General features: G+C 30.5%; 1 protein-coding gene and 1 long non-coding RNA gene across 4 annotated transcripts in view; one reads left to right on the top strand and one right to left on the bottom strand.

Annotated features, from left to right (window-relative positions):
• Positions 1–9,400: 9,400 nt before the first annotated feature.
• LOC141448968 (uncharacterized) lies at positions 9,401–17,621 on the bottom strand. 3 transcript variants are annotated; one of them, XR_012455282.1, is made up of 3 exons: positions 16,753–17,621; positions 11,422–11,505; positions 9,401–9,959 (listed from the first exon to the last, which is right to left on the bottom strand). It is a non-coding gene; the product is annotated as an uncharacterized lncRNA (long non-coding RNA). The 3 variants fall into 3 exon arrangements; XR_012455283.1 differs by having other exon boundaries at positions 16,745–17,621; XR_012455281.1 differs by lacking the exon at positions 16,753–17,621 and adding an exon at positions 15,876–16,338.
• Positions 10,922–17,949, top strand: part of apolpp (retinoid- and fatty-acid binding glycoprotein apolipophorin) — a 47,351-nt gene continuing 40,323 nt past the window's right edge. The window contains exons 1-3 of the mRNA XM_074117820.1: positions 10,922–11,046; positions 17,013–17,045; positions 17,595–17,794. Coding sequence (XP_073973921.1) covers positions 10,980–11,046; positions 17,013–17,045; positions 17,595–17,794 — 300 coding nt within the window. The 5' untranslated portion in view covers positions 10,922–10,979. The remainder of the gene's footprint in view (positions 11,047–17,012; positions 17,046–17,594; positions 17,795–17,949) is intronic.

Below are 17,949 nucleotides of genomic sequence, written 5' to 3' on the forward strand. Positions count from 1 at the left end.
AAAGTTGCTGCGGTTCGCTAAGTTCACATGATTTCTACTTTTTCTAAGTTTGGTAGTTAATATTAAGTTCAATGCTAGATCGTACAAGTTGGGTGGATCGGTTTTGAAAAACAAAAAGCAAAAACTACTGGAAAAAGTGGTTTCAGTTCTCTAATTACATTAGATTTCCACTTTTTCTTGCTTTGATAGTTACTATAAAGGCCACTGCTAGATCATAGTAGGTGGGGTGGATCTGTTTTGAAAAAAAAGAACTAAAAACCATTGGAAAAAGCGGAAGTTCACTGGATTTCTTCTTTTCTATTTTTGATAGTTAATATTTTGACCAATGCTTGATTGTACAAGTTGAGTCGATCTATTTCGGGAAATGAGAACTAAAAGCAAGGGGAAAAAGTGATTTTAGTTCTCGGATTTCGATAGATTTCTGCTTTTTTTCTCTTTGATAAGTTAATAATAATTTCAATGCTACATCGTACTAGTTGGGTCGATCTTTTTTGAAGAACACGAAGCAAAAACTACTGGAAAAAGTGGTTTCAGTTCTCTAATTACATTAGATTTCCACTTTTTCTTGCTTTGATAGTTACTATAAAGGCCACTGCTAGATCATAGTAGGTGGGGTGGATCTGTTTTGAAAAAAAAGAACTAAAAACCATTAGAAAAAGCGGAAGTTCCCTAAGTTCACTGGATTTCTTCTTTTCTATTTTTGATAGTTAATATTTTGACCAATGCTTGATTGTACAAGTTGAGTCGATCTATTTCGGGAAATGAGAACTAAAAGCAAGGGGAAAAAGTGATTTTAGTTCTCGGATTTCGATAGATTTCTGCTTTTTTTCTCTTTGATAAGTTAATAATAATTTCACATAATAATAATTCAAGTTGTAGTTTCCTAATTTCACACGATTTCCTCTTTTTCGTACTTTATAGTTAATAAAAATTTTGATGTTAGATCGTACAAGCTGGGTGGATCTGTTTTGAAAACCAGAATTAGAAAGTACTGGAAAAAGTGGTTTTAGTTCCCCAATTTCACACGATCTCTACTTTTTCTTACTTCTATAGTTAATAATAAGGACAATGTTAGATCATACAAGCTGGGCCGATCTGTTTTGAAGAACACGAAGCCAAAACTACTGGAAAAACGGTATTAGTTCTCTAATTTCACTGGATTTCTTCTTTTTCTATGTTTGACAGTTTATATTTTGACTAATGTTTAATTACACTAGTTGAATCGATCTATTTCGGGATATGAGAAGTAAAAACCATTGGAAAAAGCGGAATTTATGTTCACTAGATTTCTCCTTTTTCTATCTTTGATAGTTAATATTAAAGGCCAATGCTTGGTAGTTGAGTTGATTTGTTTTGGAAAACAAGAAGTTAAGTGAATTGGAAAAAGTTGTTGCAGTTTCCTAACTTCACATGATTTCTACTTTTTCTAAGTTTGATAGTTAATATTAAGGCCAATCGTAGATTGTACAAGTTGGGTCGATCTGTTTTGAAAACCAGAAGGAAAAACTACTTGAAAAAATTGTATTAGTTCCTTAGTTCAGAGGATAATAAGGCGAATGCAAGATTGTACTTATATGGTCGATTTGTTCTGAATAATAAGAAGTAATAATAACTGGACAAAACGGAAGTGGCTTTCTAAGTTCTGTAGATTTCTTCTTTTTTTGTCTTTGATAGTTAATATTAAGGCCAATGCGAGATTGTACCTGTTTTGTTGATCTGTTTTGAAAAACTAGAAGTAAAAACCACTGGAAAAAACGGAAGTTCAGTGGATTTCAACAACTGGAAAATGTAGTTTTAGTGCTCTAAGTAACTAATTTCTTATTTTTCTGCATTTGATAGTTAATATTAAGGGCAATGTTAGACTGCACATCTTGGTTTGATCAATTTTAAAAAAACATGAATTAAAAACCATTGGAAACAGCTGAAAATCATATTCTTATTACGTTACTTGGTAGTTAATCCTAAGTCTATGCCCAGAATATGCATATTGGGATGATGTATTTTAAAAGTAAAAGATATTGCAAAATGTGGATCTTGTCTGCTAAGTTCACGCGAATGCTGTTGTTTCTGTATTTGATTATTAATATTAAAAGCGTAAAAAATTATACATGTTTGGTTGATCTATTTTTGAAAAACTAGAATTAAAAACCATTGGAAAAAGTGAAAATAGTCTCCTAATTTCACTGGAAAGCTGCTGTTTCTGCATTTGATAGTTAATATTATGGCCAGTTGTAGATTGTATATGTTGGCTCGATCTATTTTGAAAAACCAGAAGTAAAAACTATTGTATACAGCTGAATTTATGTTCTCTTTTCACTGGAATAGATTAATTTCGTTATTTAGTAATTAATATTTAGGCCAACGCCAGATAGTAGATGTTGGGACGACCAATTTTGAAAACAAGAATTAAAAACCATTGGAAAAAATGGAAATAGTCTCCTAATTTCACTGGTATGCTGCTGTTTCTGCATTTGATAGTTAATATAAAGGCTAATGCTAGATTATACCTCTTGGCTCGATCTATTTTGAAAAGTAGGAAGTAAAAACTATAAGAAAAAGTTGAATTTACTTCTTCATTTCACATGAATGCTGCTACCTCTGCATTCGACAGTTAACATTGTGGCCAATGTTAGATTGTACATTTTGTGACGATCTATCTTGAATATGAAGTACTTTTGTCTTCAACTCTAAACCTCTCACGTGGTTTAAATCATTTATTTCCTTCAGAATCTCTGCTATTTTCCAGTAGCATTCGTCACATACCTCCTCCCTCTCTAAATATTTCTTTCTTCTGTTCCATTAATTCTCTATTCCGTCAGCATCATCATTCTTGTCTTTACCAGTTGTATTTTTTAAAAAGTTTCTTCTTGATTTTTACACCGGACACCTCTCTGTCTGTCGGATGAACGGACTGAATGATGGCAAGCATTGGAGAATGCAGGCAGATACTATCCAATTTTTCTACGGGATTTCATTTTAGGGATTTCTGCACGTAGATAGTAACCTAAGGGGTTGAGAGTTTTTTCGGTGCACTATGAGGAGGCAACTTTCTATACATTACGATCAATGAATTAGGCGATCATAATGATGTAAGTCACTGACCTTTGAACCATAAAATTTTTCCATGTAAATAAAATTTAAGACAATTGGTTGAACATAAGTTCCAATTTAATGATTAAATTTTATGGAGTTTAGAACTTTTTTCCACAAACTGTTTTAACAAATTTTCATTTATTCAGTTGCAATAAGGGAGAGTCATGTGAAGATTTAGTAGGTTTTTGCAATAAAAGTAACGAGAAACTGTGGTTTTTAGAAAAACCATAGATAAAATCGATAACATATAAAATCGTGAAGCGTTCTTGGGGTGGTGGGTTTAAAAGCGGTTTCGGACTAATAACTGGATATCCTTCTTTCAAGGCTTGTAAGTGGCTACTTTTTATTTAATTGGAATATTTTTGAACTTCGGTCCACCGTCCATGACACCCAATATGGTAGGTGGATGTTATGGTTTGCCTGAAAAAGTAGGCAGTTACTTCAGAGTTTTTTTAAAACCCTACATTACTCTGAAATTATACGAGTAACTTACAGGTAAGCCTACCCAACTCTCTCAGAGATCCACTAAAACGATTTTTTTAAGAAAATTACATAACTAAAACTTATAGATCTATATATGTTATATGAAATGTATGTACGAAGTTTATAAGAGACAATGAAATTGAATAAAATTGAGCAAAGAGTTTTAGGAACAATACCTAAGAATCTATTTACGAAATCAGTGGAGCTCAAAACGGATATTTCATGAAAATTCAGAATCTATAATATGAAGATTCCAATATTTTAGGGAGAGTAATTAGAAAAATTAAAAAAGTAAACAAAATTAGTTGATTTTACCAGTCATAGCACATAGATTTTTTTCTCTTTTTGCTTCACATTTTTGTTTTTGTTAGAATTTGTTGAAGTCAAGTCACGTTTTGATAAAGTTTTGGCAAAATGAATTTTTTGTGAGTAAAGTTGGTAGGATTTATAATATGACAATGACCGCTACTAATAGGATTCACTTTTCAAGTGGTCGTTGGTAAAATATTATTATTTTTATGGATAGAGATATCAGTTTATTTGGTGATTACTATCTAATTCATGTGAAATGCAAGCGGGGATGAAGATATTGAAACTTTTGAACTTTTACAATTTTTAATTCCATTTTTGTTTCAAATATATTAAACAATTTTCGTCATTAGGAAATAGATTATTTATTTAATGATTATATGGTATTGACTTTGTTATTGTAAATATTATTTACAGTATCACAGCATTATTATAAGAACACATTATCACGTATTAGAACACACTGTAAATACAAAATTTGAAAAGGGTTACATTTTATTGATCAAATTTGACCATTTTGTATCAGTACTATGATGTGAAGATCACGTAAACTTGAGTAAAGTAAGAAACAAAAATCTGATAATTTTTTTTTTTCAAGTTTTACCTCCATTCAGATTTCCTGTGTTTTTGATGATTTAAAAAATCGATATAAAAAATTGAGATAGTTCGTTTTCTTTTATTTTTCTTATGTCTCTTTTGAATCTTACAATTTTTGAGTACACAACACCAAAAATTTGGGATTTGGTATTCTTACATTTTTCCTTTACCACAGATGCGTAAAGAAAGAGAGCTTTATATTATTAAATTCACAACAATCATCCGCGTTTCATTCATAGGCGTGAAACCGAGCTTAGAACTTATTTCGAAAGTAAAATAGTAGCTATACCTTGCTTTCGAATCATATTGGTTTTGAATATTGAACTTCGGTGAATTTTTCTATGTTAGCCACAAGAATTATAACTAGATGCATAACTTAAGCTGCAACCTTTTTTGAGGAAAACCCTGAATTGGTGGCAATTAATAATTGGAAAATTCTTTGTTCAAGCTGAGATTTGAGCTATTCTTTGTTTAATTTTGAATGAATGGGCGTAGTACTCAACCTTCAAAGGTTGATGCTTGAATGAGATAGAAGTTTGTTTGAGGACGATACTCGGTCTCCGAATCACTTCTTGCCTCAAGCAAAGATATTAAAATAATAAAAATTCGGTCCCTGAACATAACCAGGGAAATACCCAATTTTATCTTTGGGAACAATTTTAAACTACCATTACAATAAATTAGCCTTGATTGATTATTAAATAATGAAAAGCTTAATCTGCAGTTTTATTGATAGGGTTTTTTAATGACTATATAAAAAAAACTGAATTCATTTCTTTATCAAGTTTCTATTTGTAATTAAAATGAAAGAAGGAGCAATTATCAATTTGTTCCTGCCATTAAATTATTTGATACTTTTTTTTTACTATTTAATATTAAACTCATATAACAATATTAACTCATTAAAGTTAATTTCTACTTTAGCATGAGGTCTGCAATTTTAATAATTTTAAGACTCATCTACAGTTGAGAAAAATTCTAGAGTGAAAAAGATAAAGAGAAAAGGTACCAGCTGTTAGAGCTATATGAAGAAACTCTGTTGCTCACTGTGCGATGATGGACTACGTAACCAAAGAACATTGCCTTGAGGTCCTCAGTGTTCTAGATGAGAAAGTTCTACAAGATGATGTGCGCGCTGCAAGTTAAAAAAATGCACTTAACGAACTAAACACCTTACAGATAAATAGAGTAGCCAGTTAAGTGTGATTGGTTAATTAAGTTTGTTTCCGTCAACGCATTGAATGTAGTAAAGTATTAAATTCGTTCCTGACGGAGTTCAACCTGTTTGCACGGATAAGGATGTTGTGCCGGAGAAATCATGGTTTTAGAGTTTAAAAAAGTTTCTAGTAACGACCATTTCAAATCTTTAGAAAAAGGAATTTAGATATGTCCGGATGAGCAGATGATTGATAATAATGATGTGACCTCGCACTGAATAAGAGAGCCCAATAGTGGAAGATCTATTGTTGCAGTGTGGTTGTTTTTGATGCTGTTGTACGGTTGGTGGATTATAAATGTAGCAGTGACCAAGTACACCGTCTTTCGTCACCTTCCAACGTACAAGCCAACCCTTACTGCAACCACTCCCTGATGGGAATCTGCCGGAGTGAAGTGGCATTGACATCTTCAATGGACGCTGCATATATGTTATATATATATTATTTATATCTAGAACCGCTCAGCCTTACTTCGCTCAAATAGGTCCTTCTTTACATCTGATCTTCAAATCACTCTTTTTGTAGATGTGTGGCTCTTGAATTAGAATGAAATATGTCGCCAACCAGCATTGTTATAGCATAAACTAGTCTTACTGTTTTGCGAGCTCCTCCATCTCTACCTTGTCCATCACCAATACTAAAGCCAACACGAAATAGATAGCACCAAACCTTGAGATCATCGATATCCACCATCAGTATTAACAGCATCATTAAACTTTCTTAACTTTAAGAATAATAAATAATCGACTTAGAATAATAAAATACTCCAGTAGCGGAACTGCTGTTAGAAACACAGGGCAGTTTATCCTCTGTGCTGAATTAAAATTTCTTGCCCCCCATATTTATTTATATTTTATTTATACTTCAAAAGAAGTAACATGTTTATATTTATTTTTCTATTGTTGCGTTTGGGCAAGTGGATCTCCACTTAACGAATTCTTTAATAATTTATATAAATCTTGACCTGCATTGCACTGTATTGAAAACTGTAATAAATTCAATAATAAATAAATCTAGATATAATTGGCGATATAAACTAATTATTAATTTTCTAGAAACTCATTAATAGAAATGTAATGGTCATAAAAATATAGAAATCTATAACGTTTTCATTCGTAAACATTTATTCTGAAATAGAAAAAAAAATGGTTTTTTCCTGGTGCGTAAGTAGTAAAAAAATTAAATAAACAACTTCTAAATTGATTCTGAAGAATTAATTTAGCAATATTCAATTATACAATAGATCAACATCATCTTAATTGAATAGTTTACCACGTTACACATCATTCTAAATATACTGCTTTGAAGTTTGATAATATAATATGTACATATTAGATTATGGCATAAATGCTAATTTAATTATTTCTCTATTTTAACATTGCAGGAGCAAACTGCTACAAAAATCGAAGAATTCCAACAATCTTTGCGCTCTGTTACGAACATCTCTTCGCCACTAACTGTAGAAGTGAAGTTCACCAGAAATTGAAAAGAATCCACCGCAAACGGATTGCACTTTTGTCGAAGTTTAATTTATCCATTACCATGAAAAATATGGGCGAAGATGAAAAATATGCTGCAAAATATTCCACCTCCTAAGAGGAGAAAAATTACAGTTGAAACTGCCAAGATTCTAAGAAAATTGCAACGGGAAGAAAAAGACAATAAAATAAGACTGGATGCTTTACTTCACTGTGGTTAACAATACATTCTCTAAACCAACGAGACACACTTCGAATGATTTGATCACTGTTCTCTTGTGTCCTTTCAACCCAGGCTTGATGAAAGTGTCAAAGTAGATTCTCTAATATGTACCAAAAGAAGTCTTTAATTGCTATCATTTTCTTCCAAATTGAAGTAATTTACTACTTATAAATTAATATATTATATTATATTATTAAATATATTTGTGTAAATAAACTATGAACGTTTCATGCCGGGAAAATTTACTTCTCCTGACTACCGTATGATAATATTATATTTGCAAGACCACGTTTAATTGTGAATTCCAGCAACCCTGCACTTTTTACTTCTCTCCAAGAGTAACAGATATTTGTTTTTGCGCCAGTTATTAACCTAATTTTCAAGTGCGTTGTTAATAATTGTTTAGATTCTAGGAGAGCAGCTGCTTCAATCTACTCCTTTTGATGATGCTCTTACCCTGCATCTTCTCCTCGATCTCTTGATCCACTTTACTATATAGCACGTCTTAAAGATTCCACGTTTCTCATGAACAAATGCTGCACAAACTTCAGCTACATTTTTATAAATGTGGAAAGTCCTGCAGATGGACAGTCTCACACCTTTATCGATATGTTCTCCAACTACCGACTTTCTTTCATCAGGCGAGTTACATCCCCAGAAGAACTTGAATTTTTTCTTGAAAGTAGAGTCCACTTAAGGAATCTATCATTATTGCATATGCTATTTACCTACATTGTAGATTTCCTGCCCCGTTTAACTCTAATCCCACCGCACAGTTAGACTCTGAGAAATGTCTGCCTAATATTTGTTTTTTGACTAAACAAGAAATATTATGCTTGTGCAACTTTCAGTAATAAAGATGGACTCAAGATTGAATTCCCAGAGAATTAGAAATAAAAATGTAAAGAAAATATACAAATAGATATTCTATCACCTAATCACAGACATAATGACAGTAATAGAAGCGAGTAAATAAATATGTACTGGTTATTTTCCATACAAAATAGATAATTTCAAGATTTTTCAAGATCATTTCGCAATATTGTTATCTCAAGAAAACAAAACAATATAAAATTATTTTTTTGTAAAGAAAGTTATTCGGAAATACTTGCGATGTACGTATGTAAATGGTTTCTATGTTTTCGTTATACCAGCTTGCAGGAAAAAATATAAAAATGATTGCAGATTAAATTAAATGGTAGAAGAAATAAACAGAAGCTAAAGTAACGGAAAATTAAAGCAATTATAGCTCATGCGTTAAAATAAAATGAGTCTTTTATAGAAAAAGAATTTAAAAGATCATACCAACAAAGACAAAGAAGAAGAAAAAACATGATGTAAAGGGATGGGTAATGACATTAGAAATGGAATATAAATTGAAAACTGAGTCGTATAAAAAGCTTGAGATATTTTTGTAAAAGCAAGAATTAAAATCGCTAGAATTGGTGAAGCAATTTTCAAACTAATGAGGTGAAAAGGTAAAATAGTAAGTAGCACGAGTGGTATGTAATGTTCAGCATTAGCCGATCAAATTTACTAAAACTTGTACGGGACGAACAGAATAAGGAGAGGATTATAAATGTAGCAAATTTGAGAGACATTTGAACAGCCATTGTTTAAACATTTTAAAGTATTTTGGAATCTTTAAACGCCACTGAGAAAAGAAAAAGGAAAAACGGTAGTTGTAACTAGAAATAGTTTGAAAAAAGGACCTTCTTGAGTTTTACTGGCAGTAATCTCTGCAGGAGCATTATTATTTCAATATAGTACCATTTGTATAATTCATTATTCTGTTGAAATGGTAGTTTGTCTGCTTGTTCTTTATATTATTAGCATTCTAATTGGAATCAAGATGGGTTAGCTTGCAAAAAATAGATTACAGACATATTGAAACAAAGATGACTATATTAATTCGAAGAATTTTTATTTTTATCTAATCTTCATCTTAAGTGTTATCATTAAATTTATCAAATTATCAATTTAATAGGATTCAACTTGGATCTTGTTATGGAGTTAACTTTTGATAAATGTTCTAGAAAACATAGCTGAAGCCTAATCTGTTTCTGTCCAGCTATGTTTTATATTTTGGTAAAATTGATTAAATATTCAATTTGGAGAGTGTTGTTTTTAAAGTTTTTTATTTCTCAACTAACTTCTGTTAAAAAAAAATGCTATTGTATTTTATACAATTATATTTAAACCACTATTTTTTCCTCTCTATGAATTTAGAGATAATGAGGGATCATGAATGGTGATAAAACTGTTAATAGTCTTAACGATTTTTTTTTCAGATTCAGATCAGATTCTGGGGTTAAACAACTTATTTTTACATTGCGTTGTATCAAGGTGTTTAAACAAAATTTCAGCTTTTTTCCTTCTTGGTAACTTATACATATAAATTTTCTAATTTCTCCATAAACGAATGCAATAGTTCTAAATATAGATAATTAAAAAAGCAAAAAGTATTTCTACATATTTATTTTATTTTTAAATTATGCTTCTCTTACTGTTTGATGGCAATTTTCTTCAATTGGTTGGTTGCTATGATAGTTCGGTCACCTATGATAGTTCACCAGAAATAATAAAACAAGATTAAACCATCAGATGTTTTTTTTATTATTATTTAAGATAAGCAAAGTATGTTTAGAAATACATGCTACGAATAACGAAAATTCTAGTATGTCTTGAATTCTGATTTAACCCACAGGCCAGGCATGTGTTATGTATTAATCATGTGTTGCTACACGACAAAAAGGAGCCAGGAGCTGATATTTCGGTAATACTAGACCAGTCAGTCACTGACTTTTAGGCAGGCTAGTTGCAATATAAGCTAAAAAAAAGGGGAATAAGTAATTCCAGAGTTATCATTACACATGCATAAGGCATCGGCCAGATGGCCAAATAGAAGGATAGAAACTTTTTTCCAGATGCTGAAGTAAGCAGGTTTGCACAGCGCTGGTTGGGAAGACTGTTGTAGCGGAAATGAGAAAATATTGGATGAATTTTGTATCAAAGGCCAACATCAACATTGATATATAAGTCCGACATCTTCTAAATTGTGAAATACAAAACACACACAAAAAAAAAACGTGATTAAAACAAAGGATTGTAAGAATTTTCAAGAGAAAATGCTTGAAAAGCATCATTTAATAAATCGGCATCACTTTAAAATTGTTCAGAAGTTACTAGGAAGTCTCCGTAAGGAATGCAAGAAGTAATAACTATTGATGAAAAACTGTAAATTGTTGAAAAAATTTAAAAAATGAAAGGTATTGTTTTGCCTTCAGTTTGAAAGTAGCACTATTCCTATTTTTTGCCTCTATAACAAGTATATAAGCTACGGTATTAGTCAGTTGTGTGTGAGACAAAAACAACTAATTTTGTAAGAAAAAGAATAACAGTGTGAATGTACTAATAAGTTTTCACAATATTTGAAGGGTTGATGTTGATGTGTGGCTTATGAGTTAGGGGGGGGATTTATTATTGTTGAAATAAAAGAGAGGGGAGCGTTATCATTCAATCTATATAAGAAGGATCAATCAATCAGGAAATGCTTGCTGTTCTCTTGTCCCGTACGATATGAGGTACAAAGGGCCCTGTCCACTGGGGGTGCTACTCCTTTTGGTTTACATTTACCAATCAGCAGGTACTGTTTTTTTTTTTATTATTTTATTTTTGAAAAGTACTACTAATTTTAGTTTACATAGAAATTAATTACATAACTTGTTTAAAAAGTAAAAGGTTTAACTTGTTTAAACTTGCTTAAAAGAAATGAAATGTAATAAAAGTCAAAAATATATAATATGTACAATAATAATGCATAATAATATAGCAAAAAAAAGGCCAGTTTTCATTATCTTGTTCTTAGCTTCGTTGGTATTAGGAATTATAAAATATTATATATTAAGTTATATATATAACGCTTTTTGATGCCTTTTTTTTCTTAGGTATTTAATATTAAAAAAAAAGTTGGGTAAACAACCAGATAATTTCTATCTTGTGTTCTCACAATGAAGATTACCTGTTTCTTAAAATTTCTTTATGTCACCAAGTCAATAAATTCGCTCTTGTTGAACAGAATTATCAAGTTTAAACGTTTTCTTTCCTGGATAAAACACAAAAACTCATTAACTTTTAAAAATTAAATATCTAATTAAACTTTTATTACATGAAAAAGATAGTAAAGTAGGGTTGCAAGTAAATTTTAGTAATTTATTTACGGTTGAAGTAATCAAACTTTTGTTAAATAAACATAGTTTCATTTACTTCAGAGACTTAATTTGATTTTTTATCATACAAAAAAAAAACTAATGAATTTAAAAATTATATCAGCAATATAATCAGGTTTTCAATATACATTTTAAATTTTTTTTTCTGGTGAAATATTAATTTTTACTATCCCTGAGTAGTAAGAGAAGAAATTAGTAAGAAGTAAGTGGGCAGATTGAGTTTACAGAAAATAACCGTTTTGAATGAACCTGAGTTAGTGATTTTTACTAATTATATGTATAAAGGGTGGTTACAATTCAAAAGCGATAAATCAAATTTCGAACTCCAAATTTGATATTTTCAATCAGGTGTCAATGGGACCAATTATTAAAAAAAATTTGTCGAAAATGCTAGTTTACTGAAGAAATTTATGTGGGTGTTTTTTTTTTATTTTCTCGAAAACACGACCTACGGTTTTCTTTAAACATGGAATTTGCATTGAACTATCTATAATCTATAATTTTTATTTGAAACATTTCTTAGAAAAAATTGCTACTTAAGTCAGTTCTGGGCGAGAGATGTGGTTAATTATCCTCTAAAGATTCATTTAAGTTAACTTCATGTTACTAAAAGCAATTAATAGATAAACAAAATATGAAATAGAAAGAAAATTGATTAAGGGAAAAATGTCAATTTACCGAATAAATTTTGTAGGTTTCCGCGATTCATTCGCGAAAAATAGTTAAACAAACTTTACTTCCATTTTGAAAGGGAAACAAAGGCAAACTTTTGTTCACAAAAGTTCTATATTCTGTAAATTCATCATAAGAATCTTTGAAAGTTATCATTCATCTATATAGCATTAATATTGATTACTTAAAGGAGAAAAAATTATCTACTTATAATTTTTCCATTTTATCATAGAATTAATAATATTTTAAACTGATAAAATGTCTAATATTTGAGGAAGATTAAAAAGAAAGGATGTGTTTACATAAAGAAGATAATCAATAACAGTTGTCCCTAATGCTCAATTTACCAATAATTGTTAAGAGAAATAAATTTTCAGGATATCTTTGGAATTCCTATTGTGCAGGATTTTCTTTTGCGAAAATGATTTTTTCTTTGTGAGTTAACACTGAGTTTTGCGTACCTAGAACCTTTAAAAATCCAATGCTTGCCTATATGCATGTTTCTCTTGTAAGCAATTCAGACACGCCACTGCTGATAAGTAAGATGTTTAGAAAAAGTTAAAAGCACGTGCTGAACATGGTGCTTTTTGTATACTTTTTTCCAAATGACATCGTTGAAAAAAAAATGATATTCATCACACCCTTTTTGTAATTTACACATTTATGTTAAATTCACTTGCAGTAGATCTATATTTTGAATTTCATTAAAAGATTCGTGTGATTTGGGGTTCTTTTAAAAAACAGAGTACCTTTCTATATGCTCAGATTTCTTTTGGTGGGGGGAATACACATTTTGAGGCTTTCTAAGTCCAAAATAATGGTTCTCAAATTGTGATACGTGCGTAGTCAGCATTAGTCAAAAGCGGAAAATTCAGTTTTCAATAAATAAATTGAAATTAGATATTTTAAATCGGTGCTATATATAATGGACTCGGCAAGATGTTGAACAAAAATTGCCAACTGTCTGTGCCACTTCACAGAATAGAGTTTTGAGACATTCTCGAAAAGCTGCAACTTCTTTAAACTATAATACAGTAAGGGAAAGAAAAACTAATTAATCCATTTCAAAGGATATTCGGTAGCCCAAATATTCTCAATTATCATGTTCAGGTGGTATATCAAGGAAATCATAAAAAGTATTACTAATAATTTCAATGAAATTTCTAATGGGGTATATTTCAATTATTTTTTTCTCGTTTGCTGATTATATTGCGCTCCTAACCAAATTTTCGAAATAGATTTTGCTGGAAATAATTATTTTGGATTTCCCAGAAAACGAGAACAAGTTTTTTATAAAGTGTTTTTAATGTGCAACTGTGAGCAAGTCCCGAAAATAAATATTTATTGGATGGAAGGTCGATAACAATGTCCCTTATGACACCTAAATGTAATATACTACTAATTACCTAAACAGTCAGGACAGCAGACCAAGAGCTTTTTATGTCAACAATGTAAAACCAAAAATATTTCTCTATATAAGTGTAAGCCTGAAACCAGTCCCTAGGACGAAAGCGTGGCAAACAAAAAAAATTGTGACTAAAATTGGCAACATTCTTTCTTCCCTTTGGATTAATAAATCAGTCACCAAAAAAGATGAACAATACTTTCAAAAAGGAACAAATTACATTCAAAAGTATTTTTGTCCAATAATAGATCATTTTTGTAGTTTTGAATAGAAATTTTAGAATGACGACCGATAAATATTCATATGTTCGACCTTCAAAAGTATTAAATACAAACTCCAAGGTATTTTACAAATACTGTGAATGAATAAATTTAGTATTAAATTGCGCTTCCAAAACTGTCGCTGAATGTCAAGAGTCGTTTAACCCATGAAATTGATTTTATTTAATTTTTTGTCACATTCAAAAGTTTCGCAGACTTCAAGAACTCTTCGCAAGATCATAATTTACAAAATTTGAAATTACTTCGTCTCACACAAACCCTGTTTTTTGTTTTAAAACACTAAGCTATTAATTTTTTTTAAATACATTATAATTAAAGCACTGAAAATTCCAATGTTTTTTTCACATTGTGAATTTGTGGCTTATATCAAGTACACATATTTGTAAAAAAAAAGAGGAAAGCAAAAGTCCAAAAAGATGTTTTCTCCTTTATTTTTAGTTTATCCTTTATTTTATCAGTTCAACCTTGTACAACCTTTCTATGCTAAGGTTGTATGATGGATGTGAGCAATTAGGAGGATTCAACGCGAATGCCAGCAACCGGTGATGGGATAAGATACGTTGATCACATTTCCAAAATCGCTTTTTTAGGAAGCGATGGCAAAAACAAGCAGTTGCAACGAATAAAAATGCAATTTTAATTAATTTCTACGCGTTATTAATTCATAAAAAATTCTAAGACTATTTCTTACTTGATTTTTCTGTATACTGCAACCGTTTGCATTTAGGCTACTTTATTGATCGATAATTTGAGTATTAAAAAACAACTTTTAGGTGCGTTTTCCTGAGATAAGCATTTCGCCTCAGCCATTTTTAAAACTCTAAAGAAGTTTTCCTCCAAAGGTTTCCTCATCCATCTTCACGATTTGATGCATCCATCCGTCAGATATTTTGAGGGAATTTAATTTCTTGGGAAATTTCCTCTAAAGGGAATTTCACCAATTAAGTTTTCCTTATGTTTTGCTGACCTTATCTCGAAAACTGGATCGTGCTGATTTTCGATTTCAGTTTTCATCGAAAATCATATATTGAGAAGCTCAGATAACCAAATAACCAAAAAAGGGTTTTTACAAATTGGTTACCATGTTTATGGTTGTAGTTAACATACTTAAAAGCAGGATATTCCTGAAAATAAATATTTGATTTCATAGCCACTAGCTGACGCGACGATATGTTTCTGGAGAAAATACAATAGATGAACCAGAAATGCCACTTTGCAGAAAGAATGTTTCAGTTTTATTAAGTTTTCTCGAAAATGGCTTCGAAGATGTATTTCAACTTCGTTTGCTCATTCCACACTTAACATTGTAAAAACTTTTCTTTGAAACATAATCCAAAAAAACATCCACATTTCGCTTGATGTTCTGTAATAGTAACAGAGTTCTACAATAGAGATAGTGTGACAGAATCTTCACAAGAAATTAAATTCCCTCAAAATATCTGACGGATGGATGCATCAAATCGTGAAGATGGATGAAAATATTCATTATCACTGAAATGGCACATTTTAATAAACAGTTTGAGAACAAATGTTTATACATTAATATTAATTAATTTCTTAATCAAAATTTAATATAGAAAACAAAAATAAAATCCGAACTATGAACGTGTTGTTAATAACTAACGAATAAATGTAATCTTAATATTTTTTTTACTATTTCAATAATTAATTAAGATTAAGATAATATTTTATTAGTTTACTAATTATAAGGACTGTTGCAATTTTTTTTTTATTGATAATAAAGTGCAGTTAATGTAAAATTATTCGAAGAAACTTGTTTGAAATGTAAGTTTAATGGAGAAAACAATATTAAATATATTGTTGATGGAACAAGAGTAAAAAAGGGTTGAGATGATTGGTTAATTGCAGGATACAATATATTACTCACCGTCATTTTATTAAACTATTTTGCCAATTCACCAGCTTACTGTTGTCTTAAAGTATTCCTATAACTGTTTTTATAGATTATCTTTTCAAAGTGCAATTTAAAGAAGAAAATTTCATTAAAAAAAATATTATTGTATAAAATATATAATAAGATGCCCTTGAACGTGAACTGTGAACGACCTGTGCGGGATAGATCGGTTTGATACACTTATATCTAAAGGACTAGGGTCAGACATTTTATCTAGGTTCAATTTGATTTCTTTTATCTTTAGCACATTATTGGGTTTTATCAAATTTTAAATTTCTCGCTTGCATAACCATTCTGCTAAAATCTATTGAATTCCTAATCCATGTATTGTTACTGTGTTTTGCTGATATTATAATTTTTTTTTTTATTGCCGTGATACTAATCGTATAAATTTGCGTACGTAAGAAGTTATTTTGTTTTTGTTAATGAGGGAATTCCCAAATCTAATACAGTTTTTTATTTGATAACATTAGTAATTAGTCATTTGTTTGTGTTATTTACTATCTATCGATTTATTGTCTGAGAATACATTGTATAAAATTAATATTTTAAGGGGGAATGCTTCAAAGTATAGGACCTAGGCTTCAAATAGGTCTCTATGCTACCCAATGGAAAACCCTAACTCTCATTCAACTCGCAAATTTAGTCTTCACACAGTTACCTGTAATCCTGTCAGTCTCGACACAATATCTTTTCAAATCCATAACAGACAGGTGTATAAAATTGTGTCTCCAAAACACATCTACTCCGAAAATCCAATTCTGCGTTGCATAAAGCGTAGGAATTTCTCGAGGTAATGTGCCAAAGATTATTTAGGCGAATCAGTCTTACACTGTACCTACCAAATTACCTTATTGTTGAACAGATTGATGAGCAACAGTTGCGAGTCCGGTAATCAGTGCCACTATGTACCTTCCTGGTTCATTTCAAAATCTTGAAGGAGCCTTTTGGCTGAACCTTCTGAAAAATCTCTTCTCCTGGGCGTTGGAGTTAATTAGTCGCCCTATCACGTCCATTTCTGTTAATCCCCCACTCTTTCATTCAGACAGCCTTCTTAAAGTACTTCCTACTAGATAAACAAAATATTTATTTATTTTAAAAATGTTACAGATGCCAGAAAATGCAATCTCAACTGTGTTGGAAGTAAGTAGTTTCTGTTTTATATTCACGTTTTATTAAAAACATTCTTTCCTTGTAAAAAAAAAAAACAATTTTATTAACCTCTCATTTTAATCTGCAAATAGAAGCAAATAATTGGATTAATAAAATGCCAGAAAATGTACAAATAAAAGTTTAATTCATTTTACTCAAAACAGTTTTATTGCATAAACATACTTTTAAAGAATCATAAATGTCTTTTTTGTTGTATTTAGTTTCGAAAACCAGTCAGAAAATATAAAATGGTCTTAACCTACGGCACTTCATATTAATTGTTGAAATTGTGTCTGTAATGCTGAATAATATCGTTGATTTTATTTGTCATATCTCGCATGATTTAATTATTCTATTTTATTCAGTTGGCAAGCGTATTCTGTTTTAGAAGCTTTGTAAGTGAACTCAAACTATAAAATTACTTATAAATCAACCTCTGATGACAAATGAAAATCCGAAATCTATTAGAAATAAGGAAAAATGCAAACTGGGAAAGATAAAATAAGTTTGTATTAATTTAAACAATTAATTTTTCTTTAGCTACTGGAAACTTACTAAAATTTCATCCTGGCAAAACTTATCAGTATAAATTAGAAGGACATTCTGTAACAACATTACCTGGAGCTAAAGATGAAACGAGTAAAGTTGGCATTGCAGCTAATGTTGAAGTATCAGCGGCTGGTGAATGTGAACATGTACTAGTAGTTTCAGGAGTGCACACCACTGCATCTGATGGAAAGGTATAGAAAGGAAGATATAGTGTTAAGAGGAATTGGAGAATTAAGAATTTGAAAATCAGTTCGTTAAATCCAAATAAATTAACTTTTTAAGGAAGAATTTCACAAAACGTTCGACACGTCTCTGAATAAATTTTGCATTTAGAGTTTAGACTAAA

This window comes from Rhodnius prolixus, unplaced genomic scaffold (genome assembly GCF_049639745.1).
Source record: "Rhodnius prolixus isolate KJV_2025 unplaced genomic scaffold, Rpr scaffold_2, whole genome shotgun sequence".
Lineage (NCBI taxonomy): Eukaryota > Metazoa > Arthropoda > Insecta > Hemiptera > Reduviidae > Rhodnius > Rhodnius prolixus.